The sequence below is a fragment of the Pteropus alecto genome, unplaced genomic scaffold (assembly GCF_000325575.1).
Source record: "Pteropus alecto unplaced genomic scaffold, ASM32557v1 scaffold72, whole genome shotgun sequence".
Classification (NCBI taxonomy): Eukaryota; Metazoa; Chordata; class Mammalia; order Chiroptera; family Pteropodidae; genus Pteropus; species Pteropus alecto.
This window is the reverse complement of record NW_006436811.1, coordinates 21,679,551-21,706,020: the sequence shown is the minus strand read 5'-3', so window position 1 is coordinate 21,706,020 and position 26,470 is coordinate 21,679,551. Positions and strand designations below refer to the sequence as shown.

The window sequence follows — 26,470 nt, the reverse complement described above, 5'->3', positions numbered from 1 at the left end:
ATATGACCATCAAAAGGGTTCTCAAATCATGAGAAAATATATTTTGGGGAGCAACCAAGGTATGTCTCTGTTGAATAGAATTACGTTAAGCATTCTCATGTTTGCACAGTTGACATTCTAACTATACTTAATTAAAGAGGTTGGAGAGCATAGATATAAACTCATTCTGAGAATACATATTGATGAACATGCTGTTAAATGTTTACCATTTAGGCATAAGGACAGTATAATTTTACAGAGAAGGAACATGCAGGCATTTGCTTGGTGCCCAGGACAGGGGATTCTGGGCACAAGCTATTGGAATTGATTAGGGAAGTTGGCTTCAGAAATATTTGGGCTGTGGAAACCCTACAGTGGTTCCTGGCATCTCCAGCTCCTATTCTAAGAACATAGAACAGTACTCTTTTCAACATCCAATTGGATATTCCCAGTTCAGGTGCCACTGTTTTGCAAACCCTAAATGGATTTGCCATACCCCAAACTAGCTTCTCTATTCACTTACAGCACTGTCATTGTTCTGTGTGCTCACCTCAGTCATACCTGACATATTTCTTTCTTTGCCCTCTACATGTAGTCACCTATATTTAGACATTAAGTCATATGTTTTTATTTTCAGCTCTACCATTAGTGCTGACTTCCTTTCTCTTTGCACACCAGACTATGATGACCTCTCTAGTCTCATCTACCATTAGTCTCATCTATCTGAATCCATTCTATACTTACCTGCCAGATTACTACTTAGATCTCATCATTCCCTGAATTAAAATGCCCTATGACTTGTCATTGCCTACAAGACACAAGAACATCAAGTATTTGGCTTGACTTTCAAAGCTTCAACAGTCCAATTCCTGACTAATATTACCTCCCAATACACACTGGCATGGATGTCTGTTCAGCCTGGCTGGTTTCTTGACACGCACATCATGTTTATTCTTACCTTCGTACCACTGTTTTCCCAAGGAGTTACCAAGTCATTATTCACCTGAGCAAGGGCAAGGCCCTTTCTCCAGGGATGGGTCCCACTACCAGGAACTAAGGCAAATCCAGAAAAAGGAGTAAGAAGAAGCCTGTGTGATGAAGCACACTTCTAATCTTTCCCCTTCATTTCTTACTGATAAACTGTCCTCTGACCATTTTCCTTTCGTTTTCAGCTCGCCCTCATTATCTGTTTTGTTTGCATGTTTCTCTTGCGTGATGGTCTCCTGCCTCCTTGTCTACTCTACTGCTTTATACTTTCTATTTTCTGTTCATACCTTCACAGGTTATTCACCCAAACAGGAAACCACATTGCTTCTCCTTCGGAGCTACATCTGTGGACATGTCTTAATCCCTCAGATTTACATGCATTATCTAGTTTAATCCACATAATGTTAAAAGGCAGGTACTATTATAACCAGTTTATTGGTGAGAAAACTGAAATTTATAAAGGTTAAATAATGTTCCCAAGTCACATACAGATGATAAATTATGAAGTCAGGATTCCAACTCATGCGTTGACTCATGGACTATTTCTCTTACCTGTGTCACCTTCACTTAAGCCAACTCTCATTTTGAAAACACACATTTCACCTCTTTAGAAAATTATAACTTTTCAAGATCAGGTAGTATAGTTTTTATTTCTTTTGTGTCTATCATATGTCTTGTCTAGATCTAAGCATAGAAAAGACACTGAATAAATGCCTCTTTAAAGAGAATCAGACATATTCAGATGCTGAGCCATGTCAAGGAAATTATAGGTGTTTACTGGTCTAAACCTGTACTGTCCACAACAGTAGCCACTAGCCGCACATAGTGATTAAAATTTAAATTAATTACAAATAAATAAATAATTACAAATAAAGAAAAATTTAGCTCCTCAGGCACACTAGCTACATTTTAATTGCTCAACAGCCACATGTGACTAAATTTAAATAATTAAAATTAAATAAAAATAAAATTCAGTTGATCACTCTCATTAGACATATTTCAAGCACTGAACCACATGTGCGTAGTGGCTACTCTGTTGAACAGCACAAACATAGAACATTTCCATCATTGCAGAAAATTCTATTGAACAGTACTGGCAATATCAAATACACAGTTTCCCCCCAATATACCCCATCATCTATGTAGCCAGAGACTAATAGTTACTTCCTAAACACTTAGTAGGAGATAATTTATGCAGTGTTTAAGAACCGGAGCTCTGAAGCCAAATCTTGGCATTGAAATCTGTAAGTGCTGTGACTCGGACAGGTCACTTAACTTATCTGGTCTCAGTTTTCTCATTTGTGTGATAGAATTCATAACGTTGACTAATTAGTAGGGTTATTATGAAGATTAAAAGTGTAAAGCGATTACCACATTGCCTGGTATAAAGTAAATATCCAGCAAATGTTAGCTATGATTGCTATGCAGGTAATATTATCCAAATGGAACCTGGAACCATAGAAATAGGGGAATAAAGTTTCTTACAACACTCTCAGGTTGAGAATTTGGATACTAAGAGAAAATTAGTAGCAAGACACATTTAAATATTCTCTCACAGACAACCTTGAGAAGTATATATCTAGATTTTCAACCAGTAAAGAGTGATGTTTGGCAAATATTAAATTGGGTCACAAAGAACTTGTCAAATATTTTATATTCAGATGCAGTGATTCAATCAAAAATACTGCAAGGCAATGGACACCGTGTCTTGGTATTTATAGAATTACTCCTGAGTAATATTCTTAGGACTATCGATGATTTCAATTCTCTCTTCTGGTTGGGTATTACACATGGATTTTTTGATTATGGAAAATATTTCTATGACTAGGTTAACACAGAAGACTTTGAAACACAAAACTATTTTAAAGATAAGAAACTAATCTAACAACAATCAAGGACATTGAATTTAGAAAACCAGTAGACACATACATAAGTGATAATATCAAAGGTGCCAAATAGCCTTCACCAACTAACTGACTTTTGCAAATTTTGAGAATATTCTCCTTGATGTCAATGAACTCTTATGGAAGAGTAGTCCCACTCCCTTTGAAAGAACTGACAAGCTATGTGAAACTACCGCAGAGATAGACATGTGATTGAGATAGGAAGGGCGTCACTTTCTGATTCAGTCAAACTGAAAACCACATCAGCTCTGGCAATCAAAGGGGTGGTCACCGATACTTCCAAAATTCTCTTACATCTACTAGTTTATTCATTTTACTTAATGCTATGCTTAAGCCTCTCATTAAATAAATTAACTTCCTGAGCAAATAAATTTTAGTGGTAAATACTGAACTTTTTTCTTTTATTTTTAAAAATTATCAGCGTTATCTTTCTAGAAGATCTCTGTGCTTTAAAGAATATAAATGTCCAGCATATAGATAACCTTCTTACTTGGGATAATGTCATATATTCAATGACTTATTTTGTATTTTTATTTCTTCAGAAGTTATAATAGAGGAAATTCTTAGCATAGCAAATTATTTAAATTCATGCAAAGAAAAAAATCAAGGACATGTCTTTTTTATGTGGGATTTATATACAAGCTGTTATTTGAAGGACAAGGCATATTCCTGCTCTATTTTAATTTAAATTCTCTCCTGGCTATCTTACCAAGTATCTGTAGACACAATATGTTTAAATGAGTTATAAGCTCAAAGTTTTCATGTTCCATGAAGGTTCTCAAAGGTTTAAATTATTTCCAAAGACATTAACACCTATTTCCTTTTTGAGTAGGCAATGAAAACATGCCTTTAACCACTGGAATAATTCATGGGGCCATCTCTTCTAACCTGACTTCTACCCCTGGTTCCTTGGAGGGTTGCTCATTAATAAACAAGTCACAAAGACAACAAGAACAGAATTCTAAAAAATTCTTTTATAATGTTACAGAAACAAGTCTGAGGAAAATTAAAATTAATTTCAAAAATGACTCAAACATAAAGAGATAATCATAAATTAAAAGAGCTTTTAGAGTAATTAGAATATACATCTCTATATAGATTTAATTATATATATATATGTAAATGTTGTGTTTATGGGAAAAGGAGTCTAAGTACCATCATTAACACTATTATTTTTATTTTAATAAAATGTTGCAACATCACATACAAATTTATTGTTTGAGTTAAAATAAAGATTTTTATTTTAGCTGTTAATCAAGACTTTTAAAGTCAACTAAATGTCCCAGGAGGTACTCCCTCCCTGTGCATGTGTGCATCCACCACACACAGGCTTCATTTTGTTTAATCAGTCATGAATGTTTTGTTTATGATGGCCTTGGGACTGGTCATTAGTCTGCTATTTGTGAAAAGCCATGTAGTTTAGTGTTTTCTTTAATAATCCACTTATCTAGCTCTATTTATATTTCTTATTTTCTAGTTTCTACCATACGACAATTTCATCTACCTTATATTCCTCTTATCTCCTGAAATTGGAATTCCCAAGAATGTCATTGGGCTACCGTTTATAGTATTTGATTTTTGCCTGGATTTTTGAGCCTTTTGGAATCTATTAATTCCATTCAAAAGAATCGTCAGATATTTTCTCTTGGCATGCCAAAAGCCAGGCATTTTGTGTTATAGCTTGAATTTAAACATGATAGTGAAAACTACCACATATTAATAGAATCAGATGTTAATTATTAAAAACAAGTACCTTCTGATATAATTATCAAATTAAACCATTTACCTATAGAAAACATTGAAACTGAAGTGAAAACTAAAAGTAAAATGCAAAATCTCAAATACAAAGTCAATTCCCTAGCTATATTTTGATGTGCTCTGTTTTCTTCTGGTAACTAAATCCTTCTGTTGCTGATTCTTATAGAAATTGGAGAGGTTGAAAAAGGTATAAGAATTATTTCAGGGAACTTCCTATTATAAATGGGACATCTTGTATCCTAAAGAATGTTATACTTGTAAAAATAGCTATGCCTCATTACAGACCATTGGTTGGTGTCATATTACATTGCAACATAAATTGCAACTTGAAAATCTAGTTTATGATATCACATTTGTAGTCATCAGTAAATAGGAAATGGATTGACTACAATTATAAATTGTATAGAAGTTGAATATGCATAAACTGGAATACATGGATAAACAAGAGTTGCCATATACATACACCTTCGTATGACTACTTGTCTACTACATCAAGTAATTTTAGGTTTGATGAGCATTGCCTGCTTTGATCCATGGGGAAAATCTGCTTGATTCAAAATAGAAATTGTAGTCCCACGAATCCCTTGAGTTGTTGCCTCAAGACCAGCATGAGCAAATATTCAGAGGTTAAGAAATGCCTGCTTCTGTGTTTGCTGAATAGCCTCATACATTATACCATCCTTAAGGCATTAACTCTATTGTACCACATAAAAATACTTTCACATATGCGGAGTTCAGAAGTAAACCATTTTCTAAATGTAAGAAATTGATAACAAATGCCACTTGCGAAAGTTGCTGAGTACCAGCCAACTGTTTTCTCCCTTCCCCCCCCTCAGCATGTTGTTAGTACAACTTATGCATTCAGCCAGCATTACAGAAAGAAAACAGCATATGATAAATGTCCACAAGCAATGAGAAATATTGAATCAAGGACTATAAAAAGAAGGCAGGGTTTGGTTGGGTGGGGTTAGATTTCAACTGATAGAATATAAAGTGTTTTTGTTCTTTAAAAATCTTTTTTGGTGCTTTTAAGAATGCACAAGGGCAAAAGCAAGTTCTGCAGCTAACAGTGAGATCAGATTCTAAAATAATTGCTTTGGCTTTTGTTCCTCAAATTAAGAGTTGTGTTTCTGGCCTGTATTATTGAATAGGTTCTGGTCTTATACAAAGAGGAGATGAAGAAAACTTGAAAGCTTGCTGATAAGTGCAACTCTTGAATTTTTCTTTTTCTTTGGTTGAAAGTAAACAATTTTCTATGTTTAGGGTCTAGAGGTTTTGGAACATGGCATTTCAGGATATGTTAGCCAGAGTCACAGCATATTTACAATGAAATTCTTTGTAACTAAAAATTTCGTATCAGATTTATATTATAGAATTGAAAATCTTTGAAAGAGGAGTATTTAATGCAAATGATTGAAAAATTTCCTCGTGTTTATTTTATATTCTTCTGAAATGTAACATCACACAGTCCTGTATATTACAAAAAAGAAAACATAAGAGTATTTACTAGAAACAATAAGTATTTATCTAGTAACATTTCTTTCAAACACGAAGTTATGATTATGCTAGATACCTTGAGGGTAAACAACTCTCGCATGTCCTAAGACAGTCTTTTGTTCTCCAAAATAGTCATTTATTACATGATACTAGTCATTCAACTGACCTTACCCAGCTTCCTTGATGCTGGCTCTAATTTACAACTTGTTGGCAACTGTTACAGTGAAAGAACCAGGTTCATTATCTGATTTGTTTCTGCTATCCCTGCACTCATAGAGTCCATTAAAAACAGAGATATGTACTTTTTAAATTATTGAATTAGTCATAGTTCCATTAAAAGAGTAGGCTCACAAAGTAAAATAGTACAGCCTCTTACTACATTCCCTTCCATTTCTCTGCTTGCTTGTTTCCATTTATTACATTGAAAGAACACATATAGAGTCCTGTTCTCAGCAGGCACGGCCTTGTCTGTTGTATCCCCATGCTTAAACCAGAGTAAGGTCCATACTAGACACTCAGTAAACGTGTGTTGGATTGATGAATAAATGAAGGAGTAAATGGACAGTGCTCACTGTATTGTCTCTTGGCCTGGTACAGACTTAGTGCTCACCTTGTGTTTCATGTTTGATGTTCTTATGCTAGTTTTCTGTCTTTGGGCTGTGTTGAGACTTAATAATTGGCAAGTTTAAAAGCAGAAAGAAAGCCCAGAAAGTTTGATACCACTTGTATGTCTGGTCTATAAGTAACCAAGGACTAACTTAAAAATGTAAGCTGCTCTGCTGGCTTTTCTTGCCTCCATTAAAGGGCATCTATAGATCAAGAAACTCAACCTTTTCTTAATGAAAATTCTCCAAATCTTATCCAATCGAGTCAGTGGCAGTGGTGGTGGTGAGACTTGATCATAATACGTCTCGAAAAATATATATATGTATTAAAGAACCACTGACAAATCATGCTAGACCTATTGAAATTGTCATGGGATCTTACAAATGTTTTGGGCCTTTATTGTAACAATTACATATGTTATGGCTATTCAGTATTAATTATGTTTGACAATGCTAATTCCACACAGTCTTATTTACTATTTATTCTATACTTACCAAGGCAGGGTTTCCCTGTCCCCAAGGTGAGGTTAAGTTCCCCTGCTGAGTAGACACTTAGCATCTTGGGCTTCTATTTTTCTAACACTTTATCACAATTGATTATAATTAATTTAACTACATGAAATTCTCTGAAGGCAAAAATGTATGTGTCTAGCTTACTCATATAGTGAGTTGACTTAATATGTGAAGATTATTCGGGTCTTACTAACTGGATAGATAGACTAAAAACTTATGCTACAATGTTGGAACAAAAACATCTTCAGGTCTCACTTTTATGGAACCATAAAGATAATTTTGCCTTATAGGTTCAGTAATAAGCATCTTATAACATTCTAGTAATATATATACATACACACATGTATATGTATGTATGTATGTATAACAGAACAAAATAGAATCCCTGCCTTTTGTCCCACCAACGCTGCCTTTCCACACCCACAATCCCTTTTTTCTCTCTCTTTCTGGTTCTCACAGTCTATAAAGTCTTAGAAGGTACCAGATGTTTGGAGGAGGCTATCCCACACATCTTAGATTTATTATAGCTATATAAGTGTAATTTCAGCCTTAACTTTGGTACCCATGAACTAGGTGGCCCTTTGTCAAACAGAACAATTCTTATCCATGGAGGGCTGGCATCAGTACCAAACACTCAAAATAACCACAGGATATTACTGAAACAACGAGTTCTGCCCACACACTGTTTCCTACTAGGAAATTTTAATTTACATAAACATTTTTCAAGAAAACCCCTTTGCATTTCATCAACATTTAAAAGTTAGGCTGGAATAAGTCATGTATGAATATACAGTAACGCCTGTGGTAAGTGCATAAACAGAGACTGTCAATGACTCAGATGACATTTTTCTCCTACTGCATAGTTTCTAATAGTGAGAACAGGCTAAAAACCACTCTCATGTTCCTTCCGGTCCTGACTACCTGAGGAGCGCAGCACAGCACACCCATTCATTTAGGACCTTGTGTTGAATGCAAGTGGAAGCTGGGCTGTGCTTTGTACTGGGAAATCCCACATGATCCTAGAAAGCAGCCATAAGTTTCTGGCAGATGTGAACTGAAGCTTTTCAAGTACTCTCAAATGGGTCTAGCAATATCATCTTCAAAGTTGTCAGTAACTTCCCCGCCCTGCCCACTCCCCACCCTCGCCCAAAAAAGCTCCATGTAAAAAGTGAAGTGTTCTTTCTTTTTGCTACAATAGTTAATTGATAAGAATTTTTTGAGTACTGTCCCTGTGCAGGGTGCAGAGTTAAACTTCTTAAAGGAGGGCTATGAAAATACATCCTGAATAGATTCCTGATTTTTTTCTAAGATTAAAGAACCCTACAGAACCTCAGAAATCAATGGAGTACCACTGGCTTCTTTTTCTTTGAGCATAACAACATTTCATTTTATCAGTGAATTGCCTGTCTTTTGACACAATCCAGACACCAGCTGAATTCTAAATGGTTACAAATCACGTTCAATTAATTGGTGGCATTGTAAAGATCATGAGAATGTGCCACCAACTTAATTCTTGTTTTTACTGACAGTTGATTACATGCCGCTGTTAACATTTTAAATGAGCATATAATAAAAAACAACCTATAAAATGTATAAATTGGGACATGAATGCAGCAGACAGGGATGGCTCATGCAATTGACAGTGACAGGAGTGACAGGTTTGATGAAAAGATGCTAGAAGCCTGGGAGTGATGGGCTGCAGGTGCTAACCAAAGATAGGACGATTATACATAATTTTTGTTGAATTACTGATTTCCTCACTGATCTTTGCTGCTGCATTCATGAACACTGTAACACTGTCATCTTGGATGTACCTGTGTGGAAAATGGATTTGGCACATTTGACTAATTTATGTAATAAATGTGTGAACTAACACTTCACATTGGGATAAGTATTAGCAAGAACATATTCTGCTCTATAAGTCTATGTTGATGGTCAGTACTCAATGACATAGCAAAATCTGAAAAAAGAACACTGGAAACATTTTCTCAGAGGTCTCTCACTTTAGTAAAAAAAAGGGATATGGAAACAAGGTGTATGAAATATATTAATGTAGGACTAACCACCAGGTTTAAATTTCATTAAAACATATCCAACACTTGGTGGGTTCAACTTTTAATTTCTAAATCAAATGGTTTTCTAGACTTTTAATTTCAGAACAAATTAGCATCTAGGAAATCCAAATGAATGAAAGTATAAAGATTTGTTTTACATTGAAATAGCCAACCGGCGCCAAGAAAAAAATGTCAATTAAGAAGTCGCTGTTGATCTTATAAGTTTAAAAGCCCATATTCTCATTCTTAATCATGTTCTGCTCTAAGTAACAAAATCTACATGTCCACTTTCATCAATAAGTTGCAGGCTGACCAAAGACAATTTAACTGGGCTATGAATTAGAGCAGTTTTAACCAAAAATATGAGTAGCTTTTAGGACTAAAAAGTGATCCTCTGAGGTTTAATGTGGTTTTTATAATATGCAAATGTTTTTAGATTTCTTGATGAGAGTACATTTTTATTAGTATTATTTGAAGGGACTGTACTTGCCAAAATTAATCTAAATTTATATTTTAGATTGTTTATTCTGATCATTTTTTAAAATTCATACCCACCTCCAAAATAGTAGCAAAAAATATTGTTTTTAGTCAGAAGGGTACTTTAATGATTAACTTTTAAAAAACTCCCTCATTTTTCAAATGAAGTAATCCAAGATCATAGAAACAGATTTTATCCTCCCACTGAAAGGAGAGAATAGTGTTTCGATTTATTCTCTCTGAAATGATTTCTGAGATTTTATTAGATAACTTCTATTTGAATCTATCCACTCTAAAATCTTTTTTTAAAACTTCAAAACCATTTCCTCTGACCTTCCTAAGCATAATAGTGTGTTAGCCGATGGGTTTCATTGCCGAAGCTGAATGCCTGTAACCTAAGCACATCTTCACACAACGGGCTTAGGTTTCTCTGTATTCTAACACATCTTAGATCTTTTTCCTAGTCTGCTCAAATCGTAGATGTCAGAAGACTTTATTCATGCATTCTGGTTTAGAGGTTTGCATAAATGATGAAGACCCTCTGAGTCTGATGATTGCCACTGTTATCTGCACCACTCTGCTTGTCACTATGCAATTGCAGTAAATGCAATTGAAAGTACTTTTATTTGAAGGCCATTTGACAGAGGGAGGAGAAAATACATTTACTCTTTCAAGGCCTGTGTATTTCCCTGGGAGAAGCTTGCCTATAAAATTTGTCCTTTTATCCTTGGATAGCTATTTGGGAAATATCTTTTGGCAGAGCAACCCCCTGAGTGATTTCTGCAACTTAAGACCTGAACACGTGATTCACAGACCTTCCCTGAATCTTCCCTACCTCCTTTCCTCTTACCTTCTAAATATTGGAAGGCTGATTCACGCTTGTGTGCTTGAAGCATTCTTCTCCACAGATTGAGAAAGAAAATTAGCATATTTTAACAAAAATATTGAGCTATTTTCACCACAGATGTTTAATGAAGGAGTTGTTTACTAATATTGACACAGCACACAAATCACATTGAACGTCTTACAACTGGTTCTCCTCCCTTAAAGCAAATCAGGGATTAATACAGTCCTTGAATTATTTTACAGATGGCATGAGCCACCCCGGTCCTCCAGCTGCACTACACCCAGAATCAAAGTCTTGCTCCTCCTCACAGAACATGAACACTGGAACCCTTTCAGAAGCAAAGGGTCAGTTGTCTAGGAAGATCTGGTGCTGAAACCCCTTACCATAAATGGCCAAGTTCCAAGGTCCTCCAATTAAAACTTGCCCTGTCACAGCTTCTTCATGCATACCTGTTCCCCCCTAACTCCTTAAAACCCTCCCATCATAAGCCATTGGGGAGTTTGGGTTTTAAGTGATACAGCTTTCTGTTCTCCTTGCTTAGCACTCTGTATTAAAACAACTTTAATTTTTCCATTCAGTGTTCAGTGTTTGACTCTGCTGTGTGTGCATGTGTGTGCGGTGGGGAGGAAAACAAATTCTCTTCCTGTTCAGTTACGATATCTATGCATCTGTGATTACGTTGAGGTAATACAAATAAAAAAGACACAGCACCGTGGATTTCTTTTACGAGAATCTTTTCTAACTTGTGCCTTCTCACAGGAGTTCAGAGAAATTCAACAAAGGTTACTTTTATCTTCATCAGAGAGATCAGCTAACTCAATACAGCTGTCTTGTATAATCTTTAACAGGACTGCCCTTCACGATATACAAGGAAGTCTTATTTTTTCAGAATAAAACAAGAAAAATGCAAATAAAGTTTATAATTTGCTAAATGCCGCTTTTAAAAAGATCCTCTTAGTCTCTACGAGTCATCACAACTGCCATCAGACATCATAAACACTTGCTGTTTGTTTCTACATCTCTGCTCTTGGATCAGCTTAAATGCTCCTTACCTATAAACAGATTCCACTCCGTGTCGAGATCAGCCTGATTTGCCAGACAGCCCTTCATCACGTTGAGGCAGTAGTTGTTGCAAGGTCTCACGGTGGGAAGTCCTCGACAGTATGGACAGTACAGCATCTTCATGAGAGCACGAATGCACCCTGGAGTCGGGCTGACCTGTAGATTTATTTTTTAAAAAATCATAAATAAGAAGGATGGAAGGGAGAAAAAAAGACGTAACTCATTTTCTCCTTTAAAAAGAAAGAGGTGAAATGTTTCTGATAAACCTCCAGCAGTAGAACAGAAGGTCGAAAGAACAATCAGAATCTTAACTCTTTGTAATACTTGATATTGAAGCCAGTCTATTCCTGTTAAATACTTCTGTTCGGCATAGTAATAATCAATTTTCTTGAACTGTCCCCGTCAATTTTAATATCTATGTCTCTGTAATTCAGCCCTAAAACCTAGACACTGTTTCATTGCAAAAGAACATGAAATGAGACAATGCATGTGAAAGCAATTTGCAAAGTTAAAAGCGCCATAAAAATGTAGGTATTATTAAAGTTTAATGTGACACCTTTAGAAAATTTTCAAACTGATTATTTGACCCTGTTCCTAAAGGAGGTTGGCAGATATACTTCCTTTGTACATAACTTTTTGAAAAGAATCAATATCAACTTGTCTGGGATTTCTGAGATCCAGGCCTGCTTAGAAGCAAAGGAACTGCCAAGGCACTGTGTTCTGGCATCTGAAGGTTTGTGGTTCTGGAACTCTGTGGAAAATGGGCCCACTGTTGAATGTGAGGAGAAATCCTTGCGGTAATTCAGAAGAGCTGCTAATCAACTGACAGTGGAGTGCCATTTGCCTTGAACTAGGAAAGCAGCCTGCTCCTTCAGAAATTAATCTGTTCTAAACCAGTAAGGCCTTTTTTCTAGGCTCATTGAAAGTTCTAATTTGACTTCAAGTGGAAGGAATATTTAAAACAGTATGGACCAACAACAGCAACAAAAATACAGAAAGTTCTTTTATGACTAGACGCAAACATTATTGTCATATATACTTAGTTGATTTCTTATAATTTTGGTATTTTAGTCAAGGGACTATATGTTCCATTCTTGTGCTCTGGATCTGTGGATGATTGATCTAAATTGTATCATCTAGACCTCTTGTAAAGTTATAGCCTTATCAAATAGACCTGGATCCACAGGTCTGTTTGTCTAGAACATTCAGCTACTGACAAAGCATAAAACACCAATATAAAGGTGGGTCAATATAAGGTATTTCCACAGAAACGAGTAATTTCAACAACTATAGCTAATCTGTGTCATTTTTATCCTTTAGCTAGAAACCACATTTGAAGTTTTTAAAGCAAGGCTTGAATTTTTTGTAAGATTTTCTTAACTTTATGTTCTATAGCGATAATGTCCCTAATACATTATTTCAGGAAATAAAGCCATTTTTTTTTATGCTCTGAAATATCTAGTTGTCCTTTTGTTTTCTTATTTGCTTTCCAAAATTTTTTGAAAATTTTCAAACATACAGACTAGTTCAGAGATTTTAATAGGGAACACACACAGTCCTACTCCTAGATTCTACAGTTAACATTTTCCTATACTTGCTTTTCCACACATCCTAACATTCATTCTTCTCTCCATTAATGAATCCAACTTATTTTTTATGCATTTCATTTTTAACGTTCTTTTGATTTTTACTTTTTCTGGTAATTTAATGTTGGCTTTAAAAAAGTAGAATTAACATGATCAAAATCAGTGCATTAAGTACTCTAAATCAAGTAAGTGACGTAAATATAATTGGCTTTTCTTTATAAAAATGTTTAAGGAATGGTTTCATATTTACTAATTATTTAAAATTTTTGTTCCAACAATAAAATAACAATGAAAAGAGAGAGTAAAAGTGAGGAGTCTAGTGACTTCTTTTGAGCATACAGTAATGTCTCCATGTCATCTTCTTTAGATGGGCAATTTTGTTGAAATTGCCAAATTTTATGCACAATTGAAGAGTATTATTTAATTTTTTTATCCACATGTATCCCAAATCATTCACAGAAAGTAAGGAAAATAGTCTGTATTATACATACAAAATCAATGCGGAATTTCAAATTCTTATACGTTTTACTTATTTGGCATTGTTGCAATCCTACAAACATTTACCCACAGAATTCTGTTTTCCATAGCCTTTCTTTCCTGACCCTGAAGCCTTTCTCCAGAGACCTACCCAGCTTTCACCCAAACAATTTCTTTCTTGACTATTGGATTTTTGGTTTTCTTGCCATTGGTATTACATGATGCTTTGCTTCTGGTCACTTGGTGTGTTGGTACAAGACCTAGAGTATTTGTTAATGTTAAGGATGAAAATTTGAGACCTCTAGGACACTGTGGACTCTTTTTCATCATTATAACTATACCACACTGTAAAACATGCACATCGTTACAAGGTATTATGATTTAGGTACTCAATAGTGCTTTTTGAATTTAACTCTCTATTGTGTTTCCCAATTCCTCGACCACATTGATATTCAAAGAAAAAAAGGAACAAAATAGTTTTATACAGCTAGCATTCAATTGTTGCTTTTTAACTTTGTTTTCAAAGGTTATTGATTGCACTAATTCCAAAGCTTTGCTTTAAATTTTTTTAAAAATATTTTTATTGTCTTGGAACCAGCACAATTTTCTCAGTCTGACATTTAAGAAGAAGCTCCAATCAGGATAGCAACCAACAGAGAAAATTGAACAGCCTTAATAACCTAAAAGAACAATGTTGTTCAAGTTAAATATGATTCTCTCAGTACTTTTGGAAATAACATCCTTCCTGGTCAAATAAAGGGCATTTGAAGAAGAAGAAAATGGAGAGCGGAGGATCAAAGTTGAAGCTTTCATGTTCACAGACCATATTTTTTGAATTGACACACTGCATGCTTGAATTAAAAAAAAAAATCTTCACTTCAAACTGAAGACTTTTAGAAGTAAGTCTCTGAAAAGAAGGTTGTTTTAAATGCCAATTGTGTGAAGGAAGGAACATTTCTCTTGTTAAATTTTTAATAGTGTTTTATAATTGTGCCATAGCTACTTAAAAAAAAAAAGAAAGAAAACCTCTTCTATTTTGAAATAAATATAGATTCACAAAATGTTGCAAAAATAGAGTCCTGGATGCCCTCATTCACCTTCCCTCAACGGCAACATCTCATATAGCTGTAGTACATACCGCCAGAGAACTGACGCTGGTACATTATTGCTAACTAGTTTACAGATCTCATTGGGTTTTTATAATTTTTTTATCCTGCATTCCTTTGTGAGTGTGTGCGTGTGTGTGTGTGTACCCTTCTATGTAATTTTAATCATATGTAGCTTCACGTAAGCCACTACAATCAATATACAGACTTTCCATCACAGGAAAAGGACTCCCTTGTTCTATATCTCAACACCATCCCTGGTCTCTGTCACCTGGCAACCTACTGTTACTGATCTCTTTTCATTTCTAAATTTTGTTATATCAAGAATAGTATTTAAATGGAATCATATAGTCTATAAACTTTTGAGCTTCACTTTTTAAAAACTGAGGATAATGCCTTTGATGTCCATCCTAGTTGTTGTATGAATTAACAGTTCATTCCTTTTTGTTGCCGAGTAGTATTCTATTGCTTGGATGTAACAGAATTTGTTCAACTATTCACTCACTGAAGAATATTTGGGTTGTTTCTAGTACTTTGCTCTTAAGAATAATGGTTCTATGAGCATTTAAATACAGGTTTGAATATATACATAAGTCTTCATTTGTCTGGGAAAAATGCCCAGAAATGCATTTGATGAGTCAAATGCTTACTGCATTTAGTTTTAGAAGAAATTGCTGAACTATTTTCCAGATTGGTTGTTGCATTTTACATTTCCATCAGCAATGTGTGAGAGATCCAGTTTTCCCCACATCCTTGCCGATATTTGTTCTTATCATTTTTTTGAGTCATTTTAATACATTATTATTTACTTTAAAAATTATGGTGAGTTTCCTCTGAATGATATCCAAACCTGTAGGCTAGCCTCAATGGGTTCTAATAAAAACCAGGTCCAAATTCATTAATTAGCTGATCTCTAGAAAATATGCAACACTAAAAAATAAATAATTCTGAAATAGTAGATAAATCTGTATATTTAGCAAATCAAAATAAAGAAAGGAGTTCTAAAAACTCATATTTAAAATTTAGAATAGAATAATTCTCAAACACATCAAATTTGTACGTTATGTGGACTATTAGGAATTTTTTTTTTTTTACCTGAGGAAAATTGTGTTTAGTAACAATAAAGAGTACAATGTATCTTAAGAAACAAAATGTTTTATTTTTTTTAAGTTGGTGATGTGGATTTTTGACTATTCTTTAAAAATGTAGCTGTGCTTCCTAGATATTCTAAGTATTCTAGGAAATACACTTAAATAGTAAGGAGATATTTACAAAAGTGGTACCCACTTGGTATGAATAAAGCAGTGTTTTTAAGTGCAAAAAAGAGTAAGCTGAGATTGGCATTCATTTTTTGTAATTGATTGTGCTCTCACCTAACTTTTACATGTTGTTCTTCAACAGTACTAATCCTTTGTCAAGAATTCACAATATGAGGGAGTAAAATAAAAAAAAATTCAATGGTTCCTACTCCATTATCTTACTTTAGAAAGATAAACACACACTTGTGAGTCAATCAAGTAAGATTTCAACATAAAATGCTTACATTTTGCTTGGGTTTAGTCTTGCTGTTAACTTCTTTTGATGCTGTTTATATATAATGAATGGCATAAATTATCATTTTATAGTTGATATTATAATTGACTACTTTTGAGAAATAATAATACACTTTGAGGAAAATAATATAATTTATGACAAAGATTCCTTGTAAAATAACTGAAAAATAAATAAAATAACAAAAATAATTGAGCTCTTGGTTTGTAACCTTGTGGTTTTTTATTTTTGTTTTTGTTATTGTTTGTGTTTCTTTTTTTTAAAAGGTTAAAGCAAGACATATTGAAACATGGCAAGGAATACAAAAAGAGTCTTTAATAAAGTTGTATCAGGAGACAGCACTGAGACTTATCTACTTGGCTAGCCATGTGTGTCAGGATGTTTTAGTAAATAATTTTTATGTTTTCTAAATGTGATTTGGGGCATAGAATACCTTTAATCATATAATAGCAATTTATTGCAGGTCTTTAATATACTTAAACTTTCTGTATCTGGACCAACATTCATTCATTGATGCTCACATTAGCAATTCCTAATAGTAGCTGATATAAAATAAAAATGTCTTTTAAAACATTTTTAAAAAGCAAGAAAACATGTGGAAGTTATAAATCTATATTTATACACAATGAATATATACCAAGCAATGCTTGTTTCTATAGAAATCCTATAGCCAAATTAATAAAGTAGACATATCTGTCTTCTGCTTCCAGAAGACAAGTTAATGTAAGTGAATTCTTTAATATAAATTCAAAATCTGTTTTTTGTGTAAGAATTGATACCATCCTCCAGTTTCTAATCTATAGTCATAGTAAATGATGAGATGCTTCTATTCATCATCTCAATATATCACCAGGTTCTGAAGTGTCTTCTTAAACCCTCAAGAATGATGAAATTACATTCAAAGTAGTTTTTGGTAATTTTAATGATAATTCTTCAACAATCAGCAACTTGTATATAGGCTTTGTAGTAAGTTCATGAGAACTAAAATTTGTTTCTTCTTTGTTCATTCGTGAAACTTCCATTTATCCAACATTTCGGGGATGACTAAACAGATCTTGTACCAGGATCAGAATACTTGGAATACATTTATTTCCAGATCATTTCAGGGAATAAATTATTTGTGTTGGGGAAGTGCTATAAAGAACACCCATGAAAGGGCATTTAGCTCAGAATCGGGAAGTAGGTGTTGACAGAAATGGCCTCTGAAGAAAGCTATGTAACAGATGTCTGTAGTTTAAACATGGAAGATGAATGACATCACAGAAATGGTGTCATTGGAAATGCCAAGAATTAGTCCTTCCACTGAAGCAACCACTGAGCTAGAGAAAAATGACAGAATCAAGTTTCTCAGAACTCTGGAATCGAATTTAAAGAAAAAAGCAAAAAACAAAAACAAAAAAAACTTACAACAACCAGGAGAGTGTTTAATAAAGAGAATGCTAAATTTCAGCTAAAAAGAAAAAAAAAAAAAGTATTGCTAAATATCAAGCCTCAAGATATTTTATAAGATTGCTATCATACTAAGTATTTTCACTGAACCACAGTAAAATTTAACTTGAAATCAATATCATGAAGAAAACTGAAAAATTCATAAATATACAATAGGTTAAACTAGCAATAGGTTAAAGAAATCACTAGAGAAATTAGAAAATAATAGATGATTGAAAATGGAAACACAACATACAAAAATTGATAGCCATAGATGCCTATATTAAAAGAGAATATCTGAAATCCATAACCTAATGTTATATCTTAAGGAACTAGAACAAAAGAGCAAACGAAAAAGTTAGCAAAAGAAGGAAATAATAAAAATGAAGTGAAGACTAATAAAATTTTGGTTTTAGTTGCTCTTCTTTCTCTAATTTCTTGAGGTATAAATATAGATTATTGATTTGAGATCTTTCTTTACCCAAAGCTGAGAGAGAGGCATAGAATAGTATCTCCCTCTGAGCCTCCAGAAGGAATCAATTCTGCTACACTTTGATCTCAGACTTCTAGATGCCCGAACTGTTAGAGAATAAAGTTCTGTTGTTTTTTTTTTTTTTTTTAAATCATTCAGTTTTAGTAATATGTTTTATTAGTCTTAGGAGACTAACATATATGCCAATAGATTAGATAATTTTCATGAAATGGACAAATTCCTAGAAGCACACAGTCTACCAAGACTCAATCATGACAAAATAGGAAATATAAATATACCTATAACAAGTAAAGAGATTAAATTGGTAATCAAAAGCCTCCCAAGAAAGAAAAGCCCAGGACCAGATGGCTTCATTGGTGAATTCTACCAAAAATTTAAAGAATTAGCAAATCTTTTTAAAATTCTTTCAAAAAAAAAAAGGAAGATGAGGAAATACTTCCCAACTCATTCTAAAAGACCAGCATTATCTGATACTAAAGCCAGACAAAGACATAAGGGAAGAAAACTATAGACCAATACCTCTTATAAATGCAAAGAAAAAAATCCTCAACAAAACAGTAGCAAACTGAATCCAACAGCATATTAAAAACATTATGCACCATGACCAAGTGGATTTTACCCAATAATGCAAGAGTGGTTCAACATAAAAAAATCAGTCAAGTCTACAGCTACCCTGAACACGCTCGATCCTATCTGTTCACGGAAGCTAAGCAGGGCCTGGTTAGTACTTGGATCGGAGACCACCTAGGAAGACCAGGTTCCGTAGGTGTAAAAAAAAAAAAAAAATCAATCAATATTCATAGAACAAAGAAACAGAAACCGCATGATCACCTCCATTGATGCAGAAAAAGGTTTTGATAAAAATCTAATACTTTTTTTTATGCTATATACATACAGAAAACTAGAAATGGAAGAGAACTTTCTAAACATGATAAAGAGCATTTGTGAAAAACTTACAACTGACATCATACTCAATGGTAAAAGACTGAAAACTTTTCCCGAAGGTCTGAGATAAGACAAGGAGGCCTGATCTTTCACTAGTGCTCTTCAAAACTGTACTTAAAATTCCAGCTAGAGTCATTAGGCAAGAAAAAGAAATAAAAGGTATCGAAATAGGAAAGGAAGAATTAAAAGTATCTCTATTGACAGATAGTATGATCTTATTATAACAAATCTTAAAGCTTTCACAAAAACAAATACAAATACTGCTAGAGCTAATAAATGAATTCAACAAAGTTGCAGGGTACATGATCAACACAAAAAATTCCACTGAAATTTTACACTTTGGCAATGAACAATCTGAAAAAAAAATTAAGAAAACAATTGCATTTACAATCACATCTAAAAGAATAAAATACCTAGGAATAAATTTAACCAAGGTGATAGAATTTTATATTGAAAACTATAAAATATTACTGAAAGAAATTAAAGAAAACCCAAGTAAATGGAAAACTATCCTGTGTTCATGTATTGGAAGACTTAATGGTGTTAAGATAGCAATACTATTCAAAGAAATTTACAGATTCATTGCAAACCTTATCAAAATTCCAATAGTTTTCCCTTGCAGAAAAAGAAAAGCCAATAATCAAATTCATATGGAATTGTAAGGGACCCAAATAGCTAAAACTATCTTTAAAAAGAAAAAAAAATTGGAGCACTCACACTTCCTGATTTCAAAACTTCCTTTAATTTACAAAGTAAAAATAATTAAACACATTGCTACTATCCAGCAATTTCACTTCTTGGTATTTACTGAAAATGATTGAAAACAAGCTCTGGAAGAGATATTTGCACTCCCGTGTTCATTGCAGCATTATTCACAATAACCAAGATGTGAACATAACCTAAGTGTCCATTAACTGATGAACAGATAAAGAAAATGTGGTAGATATGTACAATGAAATATTTTTCATTCTTAAAAAAGTAATCCTGCAATATGTGACAACGTGGGTGTACTACGAGGACATTATGCTAAGTGAAATAAGCCAGTCACAGAAAGACAAATACAGAAGATTCCAGTCATATGAGGTATCTAAAGTAGTCAAATTCATAGCAGCAGAAAGCAGAATGATGGTTGCCAGGGACTGAGTGAGAGAGAGAAATGGGAGTTGCTGCTCCGAGTTTTAATCAGACACGTTGAAAAAGTTCTAGAGATTTGCTGTACAACAATATGCACATAGTTAACAATACTGTACTAAACACTTAAAAATTTGTTAGAAGGGTAGATCTGATGTTTTTACAAAATAGTAATAATAAATATTGTTACACTAGCGGTGTACAGTAATTGTTATGATAGACATATAGATCACTGAAATTAAGTTAAAAGATTAAAAATAAACACATATATACATTTAAGGCTAATTGCTTTTCACAAGGGTGTGAAGATCAGTGGGGAAATAATAAATAATCACTTCAACAAATTTTATTGAGACAATTGGATACCCTCGTGCAAAACAATGAAGTTGGACCTTAGCTTATACCATACACAAAAATTACTCAAAATTGATCAATGATCTAAATATTAGAACAAAATCTATAAAGCTCTTGGAAGAAAACATGGGGAAAATTTTTATAATCTTGGATTTAGTAATGGAGTCTTAGATATTACACCAAAAAAAAAAAAAAAGAGATAAATTGAACTTCATCAAAACTAGAAATGTTTATTTAAAGTACATTATCAAGAAAGTGAAAAGAAAACCTATATAAATGGGAGAAAATATTTCCAAATCATACAGCTGATAAGGGAACATATACAGAATATATACAGGACTACCACTCAACAACAAAAAGACAAACAACCCAATTAAAAAAAAAAAAACAGGCAAAGGACTTGAATAAACAAGATATGCAAAAGGCTTACAAGTTCATGAAAACATGCTCAACATCATTAGTATCTAGAGAATGCAAATCAAAATGAAATACCACTCATATTCCTAAGATGACTATAATAAAAAAGACAATAACAAGTGTTGATGTGGATGTGGAGAAACTGAAACCTTTTTATATTGCTGTTGGGAATGTACAACAGCAGCCACGCTGGAAACATGAAACTACGATATGACCCAACAATTCTGCTCATAGTTATGTATTCAAGAAAATGAAAGCATAAACCATAAAACTTATACATAAATGTTTGCAGAAGCAACATTCATAATAGCCAACAACTAAAAACAATTAGAAATGTCCATCAAACGATGAATAGATTAACTTAATGTGGTCTGTCCATATAATGAAATAGTATTCACCAGTTAAAAGGAATGAAATTCTGATACATGCTATATCACACATGAACTTTGAAAATATTATGCTACATGACAGAAGCCAGTCCCAGAAGACCATGCATTGTCTGGATCCATTTAACAAAATGTCCTGAATAGACAAATCCGTAGAGATGAAAAGTGGGTTAGTGGTTGTCAGGAGCTGTGGTGAGCAAGTGAGGGAAACAGGAGCGGGGGACAGACAATGACTGCTAATGAGACAAGTTTTCTTTTTGTTTGATAAATTATTCTAAAATTAGATTACAAGAACAGTAATATTGTTCGACACTGTATTTAAATATAGTAAATACCACTGAGATTTACATAGTAAATGAGTGAACTTTATGGCATGTAAATTATATCTCACTAAAGCTATTTAAAAAGAGTATAGAAGAATATTTAACAAATAAATTCCTACCACCATATCTATAAGTTTTAAAGAAATTTCAGACCTAGAGACACAATTCTTAATTACAAACTAGAGCCTATATTTAGCCATATACTTAACTATAAAAATAAGGTTAAATAATATGAAATTTAAATTATGTGATCACCAACATTAGTTTGATGTGCATGACTGAATGATATGACATTTTCTCTAGAGAAGTCACCTATTATTTCAACTGTTGCCTAATGGTGGGATGGTAGAAAACTTTTGGGCCTTTGGATGTTGATTAACATGTGTATGCTCTAAAACTACCTTCTCTCTATCTTGTAACATTGAGAGAGAACATGAATAACACAGAAAACAATTATGAATTACAAATCAGAGCCTGAAGGGAAAACGTTCTTTACATGAATGACAAATGTTTACAGCACCACTGTGATAAAAATTTAGCCAATTTTTAAAACTGTATATTCCTAATTAGAAACCTCTCCAGAAAACTATGAGGCTTATGAAGCATTTGAAAGCCATGAAATGATGACTGAACTTCCTGGATCTGGGAGAAAAGGAATGGACATAATTTGCATGCCTAATAACCATAACTGTTTAAGTAACATCGATGCTGTGAAACACTTAAAAATAAAGCCAGGACATGGGAAGTAAGGTGAGTTAAGTCTATGTCAGGTCTCGCTAGCTCTGTTAGTGCTTGTCAGATTATGTCACAAATTCAATGTTACCTAGGTCCGGTTTCTAGATTTAATTTCATTACTTAAAACATAAATAAAATTGCCATAGAAATTCGTAAATGCATGTTATTATTCACTTGATAAAATGAAATGTTTCCAGAAAGTACTTAAGTTACATACACACATGCATGCACACATGGAATGAATATTTCCATGCATTAATCTAAAATGTCTCTTCCTACTAGTTAAACACATATTTCACAGGGCTTTTTAATGTGTTTACCCCATAGAGCACAACGCCATTTTTAACTTCACCTTGCTCTACCATTATGAGGTCTTGGAGATACTGACTTTTACTTGGGCAGTCAGCTCGACTTTCTTAACTTTACCCAAATGTAAATTTGCAAAATGTGAACAGAGAATGTAAAATAAGATCCCTAAGTGTCTCCTCAGGGAATAGTTGTCTTCCTCACTTAGAAATTATAGCCTAAATAGAACTTCATTTAGAAGAAATCTTTTAATAGTGACTTTAAATATGAGTCATTGATGTGATAATCCACTTTAGTAAAAGCTATGAATCTCTAGTCTCTATATACCGGTACTAACATACTTATAATGTATCTCCTTTGGAATACACATAATCTGCTTTTAAAGTAAGGAGATATGCATTATCAAGAATGTAAAACCAAATCAATCTTTGTCTTGGAAGCAAGTATAACTTTAAAAGACTAGTATAAGGAGCTGGCATACTGTGGAAGGTGAACGATATTAAAATATGTCTGATACACACAGCAAAACAGGAAAACAATCACTGTGCTGTTTTGTAATTTTTGATGCAGAACACATGGATATGAAATTTGTGTTAATTTTATCTATCATCTATTTATTGATCTATTGGTATATATCAATAGTTATCCATGAACACTGATATGCCTTTCTGTCATTTAATTAAAATTAGTCATTCCAATTAATGGTGAGCCTTACATGAGAATCCCATGGCTCAAACCATTAGTGTGTTTCCATGGAAAGTTCCCATTCTTCACTTTATCCTGCAAAGTACCAGTGTAGAACTTTTCTAAAAAATGTCTTAAGTTAAATGAAAGGAAACAATGGAAACATCGGTTTAGGGGAGATTGCACAATACCAATCTGGTCCTACTCTAATCAATTGACTGACAATTGAACAATGCACCATCATCAGCAAAGAAGAGAACATTACTTGAAAATTTCTATGGACATGGGGAAATCTGATTGGTAAGAGATCCTCCAAGACAGTCCAATGGTGACTTTACCCTTCAAAAAAAAAAAAAAAAAAAAAAGAATAATGGACAAATAAGCTAAGATAGTGGTCCTTGAGAGGGGAAAAAGACAGCATTGCACCAAGAAAAAAAGTTTCTTTTCTCCTGTTCTTCCAATATTAATGAAAGAGAAGGCTATAAATGAATTCATTATTAAGTTCATTCAATAAATGTTTAACAAGCATCACCATGTATTGGCACTGCTAGAGGTGCTGTAATGGAAATGAATGGTAGATTTCAAAGTCACCGAGTAGCATGATCCACAGCTGAGAATTTCCTGGGGTTTAAATAAATGGTGAAGAAATACAGAGCTAGTGAATATCCCGATTTCACCTAAGACAGGCCAGTGGGAAGCTAACCTTAAGAAACTCTCAGTAAAATAGGAGAAACACAAAGTAGAATATTAGAAACATGGGAACTTTGGCGACCTTGGACTATTAACTGATTTAATGTTTCTGTTATTTTTATGTTAAATCAACATCTTTTAAAACAACTTGATAAGAGTCTGCACAGGATTACTAGGCACATCATGCCTTTCATATTTTGGATATTTCCATGAGTCCTGGGGATGGGTGAGGGAGAGGAGAATATACCAACAAAAGCAAAATTCCATGAAATGAATTATGGGAGAATTTGTGGAAGAGTGGTAAAAAAATAGTATTTCTAATTTTCTTGTGTCAAGGAAGTTTAAAAAATTGTTTCCCAAATAATGCAGGGCCACTTAAATAATTCTTCAGTCTCAAAAAGGGTTTACTTTGAAGGATGAAACTAATGTGTAAATAACAAAAGATTTGATATACAAATAAACAATAGTACTTTATAGTGATAACTTAAAAAGAATGATGAAACGTGAGAAGTAACTAAGTTTTTCTAGTCATCTCATCCAACATTCCTACAATTTTTTCCCCCAAAGAAGCCTTCCCAATTCCAAGGCCCTGATGTTCCTGTCCTTCTTGACAAGTTTTAATAAAAAGGAAAGTATTCTGTAGAAGTTAAATAATGTTTCATTGCATATCATGACAATTTTGCAATAAATATAATTTCATGTGATTAATGTTACATTGGAATTTCATATCCATTTTGAAAACTTTAGTACCATTTATGACTGGTTAAGATATAATGCTTTTATTCATTTCTGTTGTAGCTATTAAGCCCTTTTTAGGGGTATTTTCCCAATAATACCATTACCTAATGAAAAACCTACTGACTAACGTTATTTGAATTCATGAGGCGAATTCCAGGAATATCATCCACCATTAATTCTTGTATTTAAAAAGAATTATATAAAACTACTGATTAAGTTTTAGGTCAAAGTTGAAATGAAAATATTAAGTACAATTTTACTGATCTTTAAGGATATTTCTCACATTGTCACATTTGCAGATAACGAAAATATATTTTTTGAATGTTCTCAAATTTTGATTGCTTAAACACTACTATTACATTGTGTAGTCATTGTAAATATATAAAATCTAACAGCAAAATCAATTTATTTATTTCATATTACCATGGAAGTGCTAACATCTAAACAATTATCCGAGAGAGAGAGAAAGAGAGAGAGAGAAATAGAGAGAGAGAGAGAGGGAGAGAGAGAGAGAACAAAGATCATCAACTAATATGATATTGTAGTATTCAAGAGCAAAGAGGGGAGAGAGAGAGAGAGAGAGAGAAAGAAAGAGAGAACAAAGATCATCAACTAATATGATATCGAAAGTACTAATTCATTGAGTGTCACTGCTGTGGGACCAACCTGGATCAGCCACCAGGTAAATGGTAGTGGGTAAAACAGAAGCTCTTTTCATCCCAAGGAACATATGATTTCTTAAAAGACCTATTATATAAGCAAATAAACAGGTACTTTTTCTTTTTATAAATGAAAAGAGCAGCATTATTACAGGAAACATTAGAGTTGTAAGGAATTGCTTTTCCGAGGAGAAATGAAGGTTATAGCTATGAGCGAGACGAAGTCACCATAACAAATTTGAAGAAAGTCATCTTACTGTTCATACATTGACATAATTCCTTCCAGTCATTTATCCATCTGTGTGTGTGTCTGTTACAATTTAGAGCATCTTTCCATATTGTGCTTTTTTTTTCTCTCCACTCAGTATACAAGAGCAATTTCTCATATCATATTTTTAGTGGTTTTTTGATGATATTTTCTTGTAGAACTCTATTTACTTTACTAAATCATTTAAGACATCTCTTTCTATTGTTCCATTTTTATAAATAACACTTTGGAGAATACCCTAGTTCATAAATATTTGTATTTCAGAATATTCTCTAGGATAGATTCCTAGAATTGCAATTACTGGATAAAGAATATAAACATACAGTAACTGGTACATGTTGCTATTTGTGTAGGTAATCAGCTTATATATTCTTATCAAAAGTGTTATGATTTTTTAGTTAAAAAAATTAACACGAAAAAAATTATCCCCCTAACCACATATATAGAATCCATTGTTGCATGTTAAAAAAGTATTTCTTATAGGACAGTGTATTAAGCTTCTGCAACTTG

The 26,470-nt window shown here is 33.4% G+C and overlaps 1 protein-coding gene across 1 annotated transcript in view; it reads right to left on the bottom strand.

Moving 5' to 3' along the window:
• Positions 1 to 26,470, bottom strand: part of GPC6 (glypican 6) — a 982,218-nt gene that overhangs the window by 315,270 nt on the left and 640,478 nt on the right. Inside the window, exon 4 of the mRNA XM_015590907.2 lies at positions 11,674 to 11,839. Coding sequence (XP_015446393.1) covers positions 11,674 to 11,839 — 166 coding nt within the window. The remainder of the gene's footprint in view (positions 1 to 11,673; positions 11,840 to 26,470) is intronic.